This window comes from Dermochelys coriacea, chromosome 4, assembly GCF_009764565.3.
Source record: "Dermochelys coriacea isolate rDerCor1 chromosome 4, rDerCor1.pri.v4, whole genome shotgun sequence".
NCBI lineage: Eukaryota > Metazoa > Chordata > Testudines > Dermochelyidae > Dermochelys > Dermochelys coriacea.
In genome coordinates this window covers 6,179,493-6,194,466 of record NC_050071.1, presented here as the reverse complement: position 1 = coordinate 6,194,466, position 14,974 = coordinate 6,179,493, and the positions used below count along the sequence as shown (strand labels likewise).

Genomic DNA, 14,974 nt, shown 5'->3' with positions numbered 1-14,974 from the left:
AGATCTGTGCAAGGTAGATCCCTCACCTGAACTCTGGGGGCACCAGGCGGTGCTTCCCTGCCACCTCTCCATGTGGCCTAAGGAGGAGAACATCAGAGAGGAGCTGACTGGAAATTCCAGCCATTAGGGGCAGGAACAGCCAGAGCAGAGACCTCAGGACACTCAGAGAACTTCCTAGGGTTCTGATGGGTGATTAGCCTGTGCTGATTGTCTGTTTGCTCCAACCTTCCCGTGCCCTCACAGCGTTCACCACGGCTTCACGTCACACTGCCCCTCGTACCATCTTCTCCCCTGCCATGTGCCCCTACCCCCTTGCCTTTGCATTTAGCTGATCCCCTCCTAATAAAAACAAAGCTCCCCCACCCCAAAAAGTGGAACCAACATGCCAATTGCCATCATCTCTTTATTCACGCTGCTGGTGTGCTCCACCCCTACCCTTACTTTGTGTCTGTCTTGTCTATGTATATCGTAAGCTGTTCAGGAAAGGGACAATCATCTACCCTGAGTTTGTGCAGCACCTCGCATAATGGGGCACTAGTCTTGGCTGGCCCTTAGGTACTATAGTAATAAACATGATTAATAAATAATAACAATACAAATAGTAATATATATAAAAAACTGCCTTCCCCATTTGGATAACTAAAAAAATGGCTGAAAGAATTTTCTCCAATCTTTCCCCCAATTTTCTACTGAGTTTCTGCCCCAACCATTCCTGGAAGTTGTAAGCAATGGAAAGCAGAATTGTAACATTATCCTGTAGCCCACAAAGACTAGAGTGATCAGATACACAGACACAAGAACAGCACTAGACATTCAGTCAAACAACTTGACAAATTTATAAAAACACTAGAAATACCTGGACATAGGCCCTGCAAGAGCGCTCCCTTTTCTGAAGCTGAATCCATAAAGACAGCAGATTAAAGACAGAATAGAAAAAAACAAGTTAGTGACAGAAGAAAACAAGGGAAAAAAATAAAGAAAACGTCTACACAAAACATCTACACATCTATCATTTCTCTGTTGATGAGTTTCTAGGAGAACATGCAAGCTAAGCAGCAGTGGAATGCTGTAAGTACTGACTCTAGAGACAGTTGGTTATTTCTTTTCAGGAAAGCACAGACTGGAAACTCTGCCAGGGCAGCTGTTAGTTGTGGCAGCAGACCTTGAGGCAAACTGTAACTATTCTGTAAGCTAAATGTACCTTGCAAATTTGAAATCATACATTGCACATCATGTCAGACAATGCCAGAGATTTTGAGCCTTATTCTTATTTGCACAAGGCTCCTTTACATTGCTCTGACAGTGTAAAGTGCCCTTAAAGAGGTGTCAATTACAGTTAAATGAGAATCAGGCTGAATATTTCAGGCTATTTTATCTTTGGGCTTGCCTACACAGTGCTGGGTGTTGTGAACTAACTGGGCCATGAAGCTGCTGCTAGCACACGCTAAAATCTCCCTAGTGTATGTTAACATTGTTAGCATTTTAACAAAAGAAAAATATGCCCCACCATCACCCCAGTTCATTTCAATTCATTTTACTTCAACTTGTATGAAAAAAATAAGAGCCCAGGTGACTGTTTTCAGGCCAAGTATTGAGTGAAGTCCTTTCGGTGGACTTGAACGTTTCTCCTAAAGATTAAATGAATATTTGATGGCTGGTGCTTGCTTTCTTTTGCTCTCTCTGACAAAACAGAACAAAACACAAACTCTTTGCTAATTATTTTTTTTCTTTTCAGTGCATTATCCTTGATCAACAAAGGGGATAATGGTGCAGTGACTCTGCTGCCTATTGTTTGCCCAATACCACTTCCAGCATTAATCCATGCATTCTTAAATGAACACAGAGCAGTTGCTCCTCTAAAGAAGTAAGTGGGGAATGAGAGCAAGTAAATTACTGAGCCTGTCATTTGGATCACTGACTCGTATCACTGATTTGCAGGACTCCACACACTCCAGAATTTTAATGTGCAGCACAATTGATTTGTACTAGTTTACTCTGGAAACCTGAGGGAGGAAAACTGCTAGAGGGGATCACAGGAAGGCAAAGCAGAGTGAGAAACACACTGTCTTGATATGTTATTTTCTCCTCTCGCTACAAGAAAATTTTCATAGAAATGGAGAAATGTCAGAAGGTGAAATAGACAAGGATTAAAAACATATGCTTTGCAAAGCAAAGGTGACTGGATGCTGTATGTAGCTAAGCAATATTCAAAGTAGCAAGCAAATTAGAATCATGTAACCAGTTAGTATGTGACAGTAATTGCCAGTTTTACACAATGTTGTCAGATATCAACATAATTTCATATCTAAAAGCTTTGCAGTAGGTCTGTAATACACATTGTTATGTCCCTGTAACAGTTAATGCCTGCACTGTTATAGGAGAGCGTGAAACAACATTAATTAATAGCATCAAGTTAACCCAGTTTACAGCACATGCAAAACACAAGATGCACAGATCTTTAACTCCTAGAGTTGTTTTTTGTTTTAAATATAACAATCCAAAAGATCCTTTGTGCTTAAAACGGCATAAATCAACAATAATAATGTACATCAAAGAGATAACTTTGGTTTTCATAGAATTATTTGGTTTTGCATCCCAAAATACAGTAAACGCAGAAAATATCTGGTGTATCTGTGATTCCAACACCACCCCGCCTCCCTCCCCGCACACACACACTCAATCTAACCTTGGAACCAAGTTCTGCTCTTAGTTACACAGATGCCTCTGCCATTAAAGCCAATGATGTAACTCAGAGCCAAATTAGATACCTTGTTTTAATAATACGGTCTACATAACTGTGTATGTCAAACTGGGGAATCTATTCTTTATCTTAAGAGCCACTGCAAGGTCTATATGAACCACCACTTTAATTCCACATAGGTCCTATTTTGTGGGCTAAACTGATACTTAAGTGATGTGTAAGCCCTGGGGTGACACTTTAAACAGGAGTGGATTTCACCCTAAAGGAGCACATTTATTTGTATGAACTCCACAGCTAAGAATTCAACTATCAACCGCTTTCTGATTTTTAACATTTAAATTGCCATCTACACCCAGCTCCCAAGATAACAATAATTTTCCATCTAGACATCACAGGAACTACACAGTAATCATATGATACTAAAGTTAGCCCTGGAAAAAGTTATACATAAAAAGAACTGTCCAATGTTAAGTTACCTTGCCAGGTTGTGCTATTTTAAATAAAAGCGTTTTACTAATTAACATTCACTTTGCCATTTCCAATACCTTTCCCCTCCTCCCTTCAATGTAAATTCATTTTTATAAACCCATATCCCTCATTTTGTGGTTTAGAGTGTGAGGGTCATTTCACAAGTAGATTCAGCAATAGACTCACTGGGCAAAATTCCACTACCAGTCACATAGGTGTAAATCCAGAATATTTCCAATTGCCTCAACAGAGTTTCTCTCAAGCTGCACTCAAGCATTTGAGTGTAGACATTTTCCAACACTAGCAGCACACTTGGCATTAACAACTGTTCCACGACTCAACAGACTAAAAATACATTGCAAATTAAAAGAGCCACGTGCTCCCATCTACTTAGAAAGAATCACATCCCAACACTGGCAATAGTGAGGCCTTCTAACAGCTCTCTAGACAAAGCACAACTAGTTACTTATCCTCCTCACCCTTCCCAAGGCCTTTGCTTCTTACCTTGTTTAAACTACGCGCAGCACTGTCTTTCCCACCTGGAGTCAGGTTTCGGAGCTGCACATCCAGCAAGCCCACCAGTTGGTCCATGGCTCGGACTGAATATGTGATGTCTCCAGCGTTCAAGTGATTTTTTGTCTGCTCTGCAAGCTCTCTGGCAATGTTGGCAGCTGTCTCCCCGGACTTCAGCTAGGAGTTAAAGGACAGGAGAAAACAGAAAGATGTTTCACTGTTCCTGACTAAGTGGTAAAAAGCGTAGAAGGAAAAGGATCCTATTTTCTCCTATTAGATGCATGCATAAGGATCATTGTACCATCAGCCTGGATCTTTGTTGTGAATGTAAATATCTTCAATTAGCCCAATGTTTTAATCTGATTCAGTTTGCAAGTATGCTGACCTAAATTACTCATTTTCTTGTGAAAGACAGCTATGTGTCAGAGTGGGCAAAGCAGAAGAATTAAAAGCTGATGCAAATGTTTAACAATTTGATGCATTTTTCCCTGCAGCAATGCAACAATTTTGTATTTTATTTTAATCATTCTGCCGTCCCTCCTACACACAGAAAGTTAAGACAGCAAACTGTTTTGCAAAATAAAGGTTCAAGCAGGGAATACACCACAAGAGAGTTCATGATTTAAAATCAGTGGAGCTGAATCTGATTAAACACACACTGCTTTCTTGCCAGTGTGGCAGCATTGACTTCAGTGGAGTTACTTACCAATTTTCACCAGTGTAGTGAAAGCAGAATCAGGCCCTATAACTGCATGGTACTGGAATCTATCGGGCACAATATTCCTTTTGTACTGTAAACTTGCCAGCAATTATTGTAACAAAAATAAAGATCTGGAGGTGGGAAAGTAGGAGCAGCTGCCTTAAGTGGAATTACACAATGGAATTCCTGTTTTCTTCAGCCATAGGGTAACATCTCAATACCTTCCCTAGCACAATCAATGTGTAAATATGCATGGGCTTATCATCAAAATAACAGCAGCTCTCAAACCCAGCAGATTACTTGATGATGAAGAAAGAAGTTACATTTCAGCTACTGGTCTCCACAGCAAAACTGACTTCTCATAAAAAAGAACAAAATGAGACTGCTATAACCCACATTAACTAGGAAACAAACAGCAATTTTCATAACTTTGATTTAATAATTAGAAGTGTATTCAGCCATTCAAGGCACTACTGAAAAGAAGAGCTGTTTAATACGTTGGCCACTGCTGCAATTTGGGAGCCATATTAAACAGTGGGAGTGCTTCACCTCAATCATTTTATTGTTTAATCTTAAAGCTTGAATTTAATGGCTTACTGCATCTTCTGACTGGCAGCATGAAAACACACAAAGTCAATGGGGAAAGAGTGTCAGCTTCAAACAAGGGACAAAGCTTTCCGGTGCCGCCACAGAGGAGCCTCCAGTAGGGACCAGCAAATAGGCTATTTGGGTTATACTGAAGTTTAGGGATTTTAATATCTGCATCATTAACAGACTCCTGAATCTCAATATCACCTAAACCAAACCTGAACCTGGCATTACCCTGGCATATTTGTTTCCTTTTTGGGCTTTATCCTTCCCTTGAGCTGGTTTACCTTGCTGGCTTTGTACTTCCTTCCTCTCCATAGGGGTGAAGGGAAATTGCACAGAAGCAGGTTTAGGCAAAGTTACAAATCCCCTCTAGGGTGAAAGGGACACTATCAAATTATCGTCCAATAGATAAAATCAGATATTTCTCTTGTTCTCCCATTTTGGATGCCTATTTAAACGCTGGATTGTAGAAATATAGAAATAGCAGGGAGAGCTTCTGTCTCCAGGTAAAACAATTAATTGGCTTATAAATGAATAACTAACACCAATTCAGCAGCTACAACTGTCTGATTTAATGAAACGAGAGTGAAGATGCTCATATACTCATCTTCAGAGAATTAAAGAGAGATATAAGGTGGTGTTCTTTCCATTATAGCGATGACAATTTATATTAAAGGATTAAATTATTTTAACCTTATTGTTCATGCATCTCATACCACCGAGACCAGATTCTACTTTTAAAAGGTGCCTGCCACTCTCTGCTCTGATGGGCAGTCGAAGAGCTCTGTATTCTACTATGGTGGCTGACCTCTTGTCCTCTTCAGATACAGCTAGTAGCCTTGCAGAATGGTAACAGCTATTACACACATTCTTCACTTTTGATCTAAAACAATTCATTTTAAACTTTTCTCTTTGATTTCCTCTAAGTCCTAAAATAACTGGTGACCTTCAATGAGTCACTGGGGCTTATAAAATTATTCTTCTGCCACCCGTTTTTCGTGTGTGTGTGTGTGTGCGGAGGGAGGGTTGAGCCAAGTAGCAGAAATGCCACTGCTTCTTGCAGTTGTGTTGGTACAGCCATCATATTGTTAATGAGTGAGCCCAGTGGTTCTAGGCCACATGTGTTTGTCTCTTTCCAGGTGCCACAGGTCACTGTGTTTAAAGTAGGTCCCTGGGTTGTAATGAAGATGAGTCCGCCAAATACAAAAGTTCTCTTCCTTTGCAGTCAGCATTTTGTTTTATTCAGTTTCAATGCACTGTCTCCAGCAACCTATGGAATTTTATACAGGCCTGTCACTGGGATCCTGTTCTGTGTTGTCCCAAATGATAAAAGCATCTGTGCAGCCCAGGAGCTGCTACACCATTCTATATAATATAACAGAGGCTAACAAACACCAAAATGGAGGCATTGGAAATGGTGCCTGTCAAAAGACATTAAAAAGCCATCAAGAACTCTCTTGAGTTAGGAACATCTGCCAAAACTAATCTGAGTTTTTTCCAACCACTGCCAGCAGAATGCACCCATTGTCTGTAGGTTCCTCTACTGTTAAGTTGCTCCTCACAGCCACAGGAATGGTGCTGGCTGCACATATGGTAAAAAAGGTGCACAGACTTAAGGCTATTTGCCATGTTACTGTTAACTTACTTAAATCCTTTAAGCATTTGTCATATATCAGAGTGATACGGCATCTTCCCACTGCAGAAACAGGGCAATGTGTGTTTTCAGGATATTTGCTTGTTTCATAAATTGGCATCCATCAATCGGAATGTGTCACAATCATACCAGTAACACCTTGATTTCAGTACCTGCGTCCACTTTATATGCAATTTCCATTCCCTGGGCTTCAAGGGTAATAGGCCAGCCTTTGCCAGTGGCGATTGAGATATGGAATCGCTGTACAGCGGTCCACCACTGAAGTTATCAATGTATTCCTTCAAAACATTTACATTTTCCTTTTGCCTGCATGGGTTTGCAAACTGGTTACACTCACAACAAATGCTGCTCTTTTGGCCAGATATTAGACAGTCTGTATGTGCATATTCACTTCCCAAATTCCTACACAGCCGTCAGCCTGCCTTCTGGTTTTGTGCTCTTCCTTGTGCTGACTGCGTGCCCCGTGGGTTTTCTTCTCATGTCTGTCCTTTGTGCCCCTCTGAGCGATATCCTCATGGGTGCTTCCTTGACTCTCCTCTTCATGGAAAGCTTGCAACTGAGTTTGGCTTGTACCATTGCTTCGCAGATTTGTATGGCTGTCTTTAGGATTAGCTCACCATCTCTCAGCAAACTTCCTTCCCCAAAGCTCACTGCCATCCTGTTTCTAATGGGGAAATCTGTCAGTGGGGCCAAAAATAAATATCACACAAATTTATCTTGAGCTTCCAGTCTATAAAACACTTCTCAACCACATCTTTGCTGTTCTCGTTCTCATGCAGAAGAGGAGTCTTTTATGACTTACTTTCTCCCAGAGCACACAACAATCTCCAAGCTGTGCTTGGACTCTATCAAAATCAGAAGCATCCACAGGTAAGAATTGGAAACTATTACAACTACATAAGGCCTCTGCACAACATGAAGTTAACATTAGGGTCACTTTCCTGGCATCACTCGGGTTTCCATCCACAATGGTCAGATATAGTCAAAACCTGTCTTTAAAATGCTTCAGTGAATCCACCTCTGTTTACAACTGTAATCAGCAACTACATTATCTAATGGTTACTTCACATATATCTTAACAGCAGGGAAACCAGAGCTTGCACTTAGGTGCAGCCTGAAACTAGCTACTATGCTGAGCAGTCACAAAGTCCAGCTTCTATGGAAGATGATCACCTATTGACCACTACTGCCATCTCCCACAGCCTTGCACAATAACAATCAGAACAAACAAATAACTTAGTAAGACAAACACCGTTGATCAGAGGTGTCAAACATCTAGCCTGTTTGATACACTCATGTGTCCTACACAAGCTTTCATTTTAAATACATTTCTAGCCCTCATGACCGTGAAGTTAACCTTCCAAATTAGAACCAAGGATTGTCTTCTTGGGTACCTCTGCACAGCGAAGAAAAACCCACGATACTGAGTCTCAGAGCCTAGGTCAACTGAGTCCCTTGAGTCTGCAGATAGTCAAGTAATAGCTGAGGGAATGCTGACACCCCCACTCCTTGTTCATATAATTGGAGTGTGTGTTGACTCTAAAACCTAATGACAACGCTCCATGTTATCATGGGGGAATGGATAGCTCAGTGGTTTGAGCATTGGCCTGCTAAACCCAAGGTTATGAGTTCAATCCTTGAGGGGGCCATTTAGGGATCAAAATTGGGGATAGGTCTTGCTTTGAGCAGGATGAGCTCCCTTCCAACCCTGATATTCTATGATTAACCATTTAATCACCCATCATTTTATCAGCTGGACCAGGGAACAGGCTGGGTGAGAAGCCCATGCAGGTGGGGACTGGGAGCAGTTGCAGGGAAGGAGATGCAGAGCGAAGAAAATGAAGAGAGACAAACAAAGAGAGAGATGGGGGACAGAGACAGAGAAAGGAGGATGGAGAAAGAGCAGAAACAGCTGTGGTCTTAAGGTGAGAATACTTTCCCACTGAGCGAGGCTGAATAGGCCATAACTCCTAATAATGAAGATGATAGTAAAGGTTTAGCTGCGATTTTCCAAACTAGGAACCTAAAGTTGAACTTGGAAATCTTCACTTAGGCTCCTAAGTCAGTAATAACATTTACAAAGTATTGAGCATCCCACCAACTTTATTCAGAGCCACTGGCTGCTCAGCACTTTGGCCAAGATGCCTGAACATGGACTTAAGAGCCAACTTCAAACTCCTTCATGGCTTTACTTACCTTTACCACATTAAGCAGGGGATTTTCAAAAGTAGCTAAGGAATTAAAAATTAATACGACAGTGGCTCCAGCATCACTTTGGTGAATCTGAAAACCTTCCCCAGGGTCACAAGCTGCTCTTTATCTTTGTGAAACCCCCTCTTGATACCTATGGGAGATCCTCTAAGGGTAGCAGAGGTGCCCAAGTTCAGACCTCAGCCCAGGTTACAAAATAGAATTTGTGCTTCTCCAAAAATGAGTTTGAAACCCCGGCATAGATAATGATAGATATGATATACCTACCCACCTACATACACACCCGCAAACTGATTAATAGACTGACAAATATCACAGACAGACACTTTAGATTAGCCAGAGGAGAAGAAACAATGAAAATCAAATTGAAATATTTTATTCAACGAATGTAATGAAATTTGTATAATTATGAAATGTATTGAGTACATTACACGACAAATAAAAATGCCTATCCAGATAGACAGATTCCATCCACTGTGTTGTGAAGATTGGCATTGCATCCCAATACCTGTAATTTCATGCAATTTCATGTCCTACAATGCACCTTCCCTGTACTGTAAGCATATACCCACATTCACTACAACGCACAATCCTAGAATATCATCTTTAAAATTCTGGGGTACATGTACATACTGGATTACCAACTAAATTAAACCTTGCACTCAGCACTCATTATGTAACTGCAGTGCAGCAGCAAATATAAATATCACCTGCTAAATATCACCTGCTCATAGGCTCCTTAGGGAAACATAACAGAATGTTTGCAAAAAGAAAAGGAGGACTTGTGGCATCTTAGAGACTAACAAATTTATTTGAGCATAAGCTTTCGTGAGCTACAGCTCACTTCATCGGATGCATTCAGTGGAAAATACAGTGGGGAGATTTATATAGACAGAGAACATGAAACAATGGATGTTACCATACAGACTGTAACAAGAGAGATCACTTAAGGTGAGCTATTACCAGCAGGAGAGCGGGGGGAGATGGGGGGAACCTTTTTTAGTGATAATCAAGGTGGGCCATTTCCAGCAGTAGACAAGAACGTGTGAGGAACTGGGGGGGGGGGGCAAGGGGGGAATAAACATGGGGAAATAGTTTTACTTTTTGTAATGACTCATCCATTCCCAGTCTCTATTCAAGCCTAAGTTAATTGTATCCAGTTTGCAAATTAATTCCAATTCAGCAGTCTCTCGTTGGAGTCTGGTTTTGAAGATTGTTTGCTGAAGAATTGCCACTTTTAGGTCTGTAATCAAGTGACCAAAGAGATTCAAGTGTACTCCGACTGGTATTTGAATGTTATAATTCTTGACGTCTGATTTGTGTCCATTTATTCTTTTACGTAGAGACTGTCCAGTTTGACCAATGTACATGGCAGAGGGGCATTGCTGGCACATGATGGCATATATCACATTGGTAGATGCGCAGGTGAACGAGCCTCTGATAGTGTGGCTGATGTGATTAGGCCCTATGATGGTGTCCCCTGAATAGATATGTGTTATTTTCTTTGTTGGGCCTGTCCTGTAGTAGGTGACTTCTGGGTACTCTTCTGGCTCTGTCAATCTGTTTCTTCACTTCAGCAGGTGGGTACTGTAGTTGTAAGAATGCTTGATAGAGATCTTGTAGCTGTTTGTCTTGTCAACTGCTGGAATTGGCCCACCTTGATTATCACCACAAAAGGTCCGCCCCCCCCTTAAGTGATCACTCTCCTTACAGTGTGTATGGTAACACCCATTGTTTCATGTTTTCTATGTATATAAATCTGCCCACTATATTTTCCACTGAATGCATCTGATGAAGTGAGCTGTAGTTCACGAAAGCTTATGCTCAAATAAATTTGTTAGTCTCTAAGATGCCACAAGTCCTCCTTTTCTTTTTGCGAATACAGACTAACATGGCTGCTACTCTGAAACATAACAGAATGTTGAAAGCAATGTTACACAAACCAAAGGAAGAAAAAAACAACCCTTAAAGGGTGAGGTTTATTTTCCTAAAGAAAAGCAATTTTTGTATAAAAGCCCTATCTTATAGTCCTTATGCATGTAAAACTCCCATGGGTGTCAATAACTGAGTAAGCACAAAGTAAAGACTACATAATTTGGCCCTATGGAGCATGTCCCTTAATAGTGAATATGTCTCGTCTAAGTAGCTTTCCTGTTGTCCCTGTCAGGCTGACAAAACTATGTGCTTGGTTCTGTTTTTTGTAGATCCTGTGCCTGGTACATTTGGGCCCTGATCCTGATTGGGAGCTCTAGGCGTGACCACGATAAGAACATTATCAATGGGCCTGAGACTTGGAGAGGACAGAAAAGGGAGCACAGAAAGATGGATACTCTTTTCTCCCACCTCATCCAAAGGGGCGGTGGTGGAGGGGAAAGAGTGAGGGAAGCTGAGGAGGGAGAGATGGCTGAGCAAGGGGAACTCATTTTTCTTGCCCTGTTAACAAATTCCTATCACACACAAATTTCTGACCTACCCCCAGTCCCTGCATGATCTCCCTTGCTCAGAAAAGTCCCTCTTTCTTGCTGCATAGGTCACCCTAGGCTTCTGCACTGATGTCACTGTTAAGGTGACACACAAATCTTTGTCTGTCTTCGTGTCTGGCATACAGTAATGTGAACAAGCAAGCTGTGCACCCGGGGGGGGGGGTTAATTGTATTTAAATGTATTTCATTTATTCATTTTCTGGCTTCCTGCTTGTTTACTTTCCGCTCCTATCTAAAAGAAATGGCCCTGCATATTCTGATGCAAAGAAGGCTGTTTTTTCACAAGGCTAGAAAATGAGATAAGCAGACACTTGTTCTCCCAGGCAGCACCCACAACTAAAATGGCCGCCGGGACATCTTCAGAGAAATCACACACTGGGTGGAAAGGCTGTGACTGATGAAAGCAAGCGGCAAAACAAACAGCGTAAGGCCGATAACATGACCTCAAAACCAGGACAATGCAACGGATCCAAAGATGACCTTTTTGCTGCCTCTTACTACATGTAGCAGTGTATAACTCAATGCACTTGGCAAGTTTATTCTCCTGCTGTGTTATGAGGGCACTGTAGGCACCAACAATAAAGTAAATGTCAGGAGGCCAATGAATTGCTGAGGTGGATATCCATTCCGAATCCCCATCAAGCACAATGACTGTAATGGCAGCCAATACAGGATTGTAAAACTTTTAATACCATGCTCTGTGTGGGTGAATGGCTGGTGCATAGTAAGAGCAAATGCTCCTAAAAGAAGCATAAGCATGCTTTTTTATTGTGTTGGTGCCAGCCTATTTTTAGGGACACAAAATTAAGAGTCCTGATCGACTAAAGCCCTTAACGGTTTCACTGAATGCTATAGGGGGGACTCCCACTCTCTGCCTCTTTAGCCCGGATCCTGGAGACAACAGTAGGAGGAACTCTGATGAGATGGAGCCTGAGGGCCAGGAAGAGGAAGCATGCGGGCAGAGTCCTTCTATGCCAAAGGAGTATTTCTCCCAATTCTGCCACCTCCTCCAAGCAGTGCTGCTCCCCCCATGTCTCTGGCATGAGAGGCAGAGGGGAGAACAGAACCATGGAGATCAATCGGTGAATGTAGGGAGGTGAGCCAGCTGTGCAATATGAAAGTCTCCCTGTCACTGCAATGGAGTTTGCTTCAGTTCCCGTGGCCTGCTCCTCCCCTTGCCCATATCCCTGGGCTCCTAGAAAGGAGCTTGGGCAGCAGCCGTGTTGGAAAGCAGGCAAGGGAAGGCCCTGGGTGGCCTCTGGAGATTCACAGATTTGGAGACGTGCAGGAGAAAGCTGGCAGTAGCTCCTCCCCATCCACCCCTCACACCTAGCGAACAACCCTTCTGGATTTTACCCCTGGAATTCTCTCTCTCTCACACACACACACACACACACACACACACACACACACACCCCCAAAGCCAAGAATAACTATGGCGAGGTTTATCCAAGAGGCAAAGGCATTTTGAGCAGCAAGGTGGCTGGGCCTTTACAGCCAGGTTAGCAAAAGAGCCCAGCAGTACCCACCTGGACACCTAAACCAGGGCCACAGCCCTTTGGAGTCGATGGCAGTTTTTCCACGGACCTCAGTGGATTTCAGATCAGGACCCTACCTGGCTGGATTTTCAAAAGAGCTCAGCTCCCACTTAGGCACCCAATGAAGTCACAAAGTCTTCCAAAGCGCTAAGCTCCCATGAAGAAGAGTGGAGCTGCTTGGATGCAGGTGGCTTTGGGAAACCCAAGCCCAGTTGTCAGTGCTGAAGGCTTTTGAAAACCTGGCCCTTAATTTTCAGCCTGCTTTGAAAGCACCTCACAAATGAAACAGAACAACTCTACTGCCCAAATGACATCTGGCGTGTGAAATAAAATAAACCTAATCTTGAGGGGGATCTCATCAGTACAGGTTATTATTCCCCCCCCTTGCTAAAGGCTAATGGCCCAGCCATCTTCAGCGAGCTGCAAGAGGTCTCCCAGCTGCCGAGATGAATTATGACTAGCATGAGTAATATTAACCCCTCTGGGATAAGTCAGTGGGTAATAAAATAAAAACTGCACAGCTACTAATGGCAGCAAACAGAGTCTTTATTAATCAGCAAGTCTGATCACATCTTGAGAAAGTTACCCACCCTTCTTTCCAGGCCGTGCTGTAGTAAAGTCAAGGGGCACCATGCTCCCAATGTTTGCAGTGTGCAGAGCAGTCCGGTGCTAATCATTATCCTGCCACGTTTTAAGGAGGGGATACAAATAAATGCAGCTTATCTGTCATGCGATCTATGGGGGGTGGCTGTGTTAATGGTCTGGCCAGGTTACTGAACCTCAAGGTAGTTAAAAAAAAGGGGAGTGGGGGAAGAGAGAGACAGAGAAATGCTGTTTCCTGCAGGGTCTCCCCATATTGTTCATTTGCACGGCCTACTCAGAGGAGCAACCTTTCAGACATACAGCAGCACAGCTAGTTGTCATACCAGGGCACTTTTACTTAGTCATAAGGAGTGAATAAATTCACATCAATTGCTATAAGAAGGATTCAGCTCGCAGACTCTGTGGTGTAAACACATATCTGGTCTCCATTTGTAATGCAATCAGCTGACAGCACCGAGTACTAGTAACAAAAATATTCAGTGTATTGCAGCCAAAGTGGGCCTGTTCATTTCTGAGTCAGAGAGCTTTTTTTGTCACAAGTTAATGTGCTTTTAACACTGATAAATGATGAAGAGCTACAAAACATTCATCAAATGACTTTGTCAAAAGATAGGGGTTAGGTTGTTTTTATCTCCATTGGCTAATCCAATATACTCCAGTTCCTAGTTCCCTTTTCTCTGGGATGCTGGTTTTACATCCCCATTAACTATTTTCTCTGTAGTTTTCCATGCTGTGGAAAGTCTGATCAAAAGTAATAAAAGCCATTGTTAGACTGCACTGGGGGCCAAAATGTAAGCACCAGAAACGTTCACAGGGACTAGGCTTTCCAGGCCTTAAAGAGAAATTAAAAATAGCAAGCCAGTCTACAATATGGAAACCCAATTGTACTGTGCAATTGTGTCATCGGGAAAGATTTCATTACAGGATTATTCTATGGTTACAAAGAACCAGAAAAATCTTTAGGAGACACGAGGGAAAAAGATCCCTTTCTTGATAATCTCACATTTTCAACATTCTTGAATCACTTTTCCCCCTCAAACTCATGGTCTCTCCTCTCCCCTCCCTTTTCTAATTGGCTGTGTTAGTTTAAATCTTATTTCCAACTCTCTCCGTCTCTCCTCATCCTCCCAGTGCTACAGACACCAGGCCTTTAAAATTCCTGCTCCACCCCATTCCATAGCCCAAGGATGTCTTACATTTGCGCCAGGGCATCACAAGTTGTTGGCGTGCCTGTCACGTCTTTTGGTTATTGTTATGTTTTGGTTTAAGCACTGTTTCCTTTGTCACCTACCAGAGGTGCCATATAAATATGATGCAATGTAATTGACAACCCCCCCCACCCCACAGGCTCAATGAAGGTTCTTTGGATGTAGAACTTTACCTTCTGTGTGATGTGGTTGACCCAAGGAGAAGAGCAGTTGCTGAGGTCCGGCCCTTGTGGGTCCCATATCCCATCAGGAGTGAGACACAGGAAAGTTGAAACACCTAAAAAGACAACACAGGAAAGACTCT

At 42.4% G+C, this 14,974-nt stretch overlaps 1 protein-coding gene across 1 annotated transcript in view; it reads right to left on the bottom strand.

The window, feature by feature from the left end:
- Positions 1–14,974, bottom strand: part of ADGRL3 (adhesion G protein-coupled receptor L3) — a 682,597-nt gene that overhangs the window by 145,343 nt on the left and 522,280 nt on the right. The window contains 3 exon segments of the mRNA XM_038399396.2: positions 857–895; positions 3,674–3,859; positions 14,844–14,947. Coding sequence (XP_038255324.1) covers positions 857–895; positions 3,674–3,859; positions 14,844–14,947 — 329 coding nt within the window.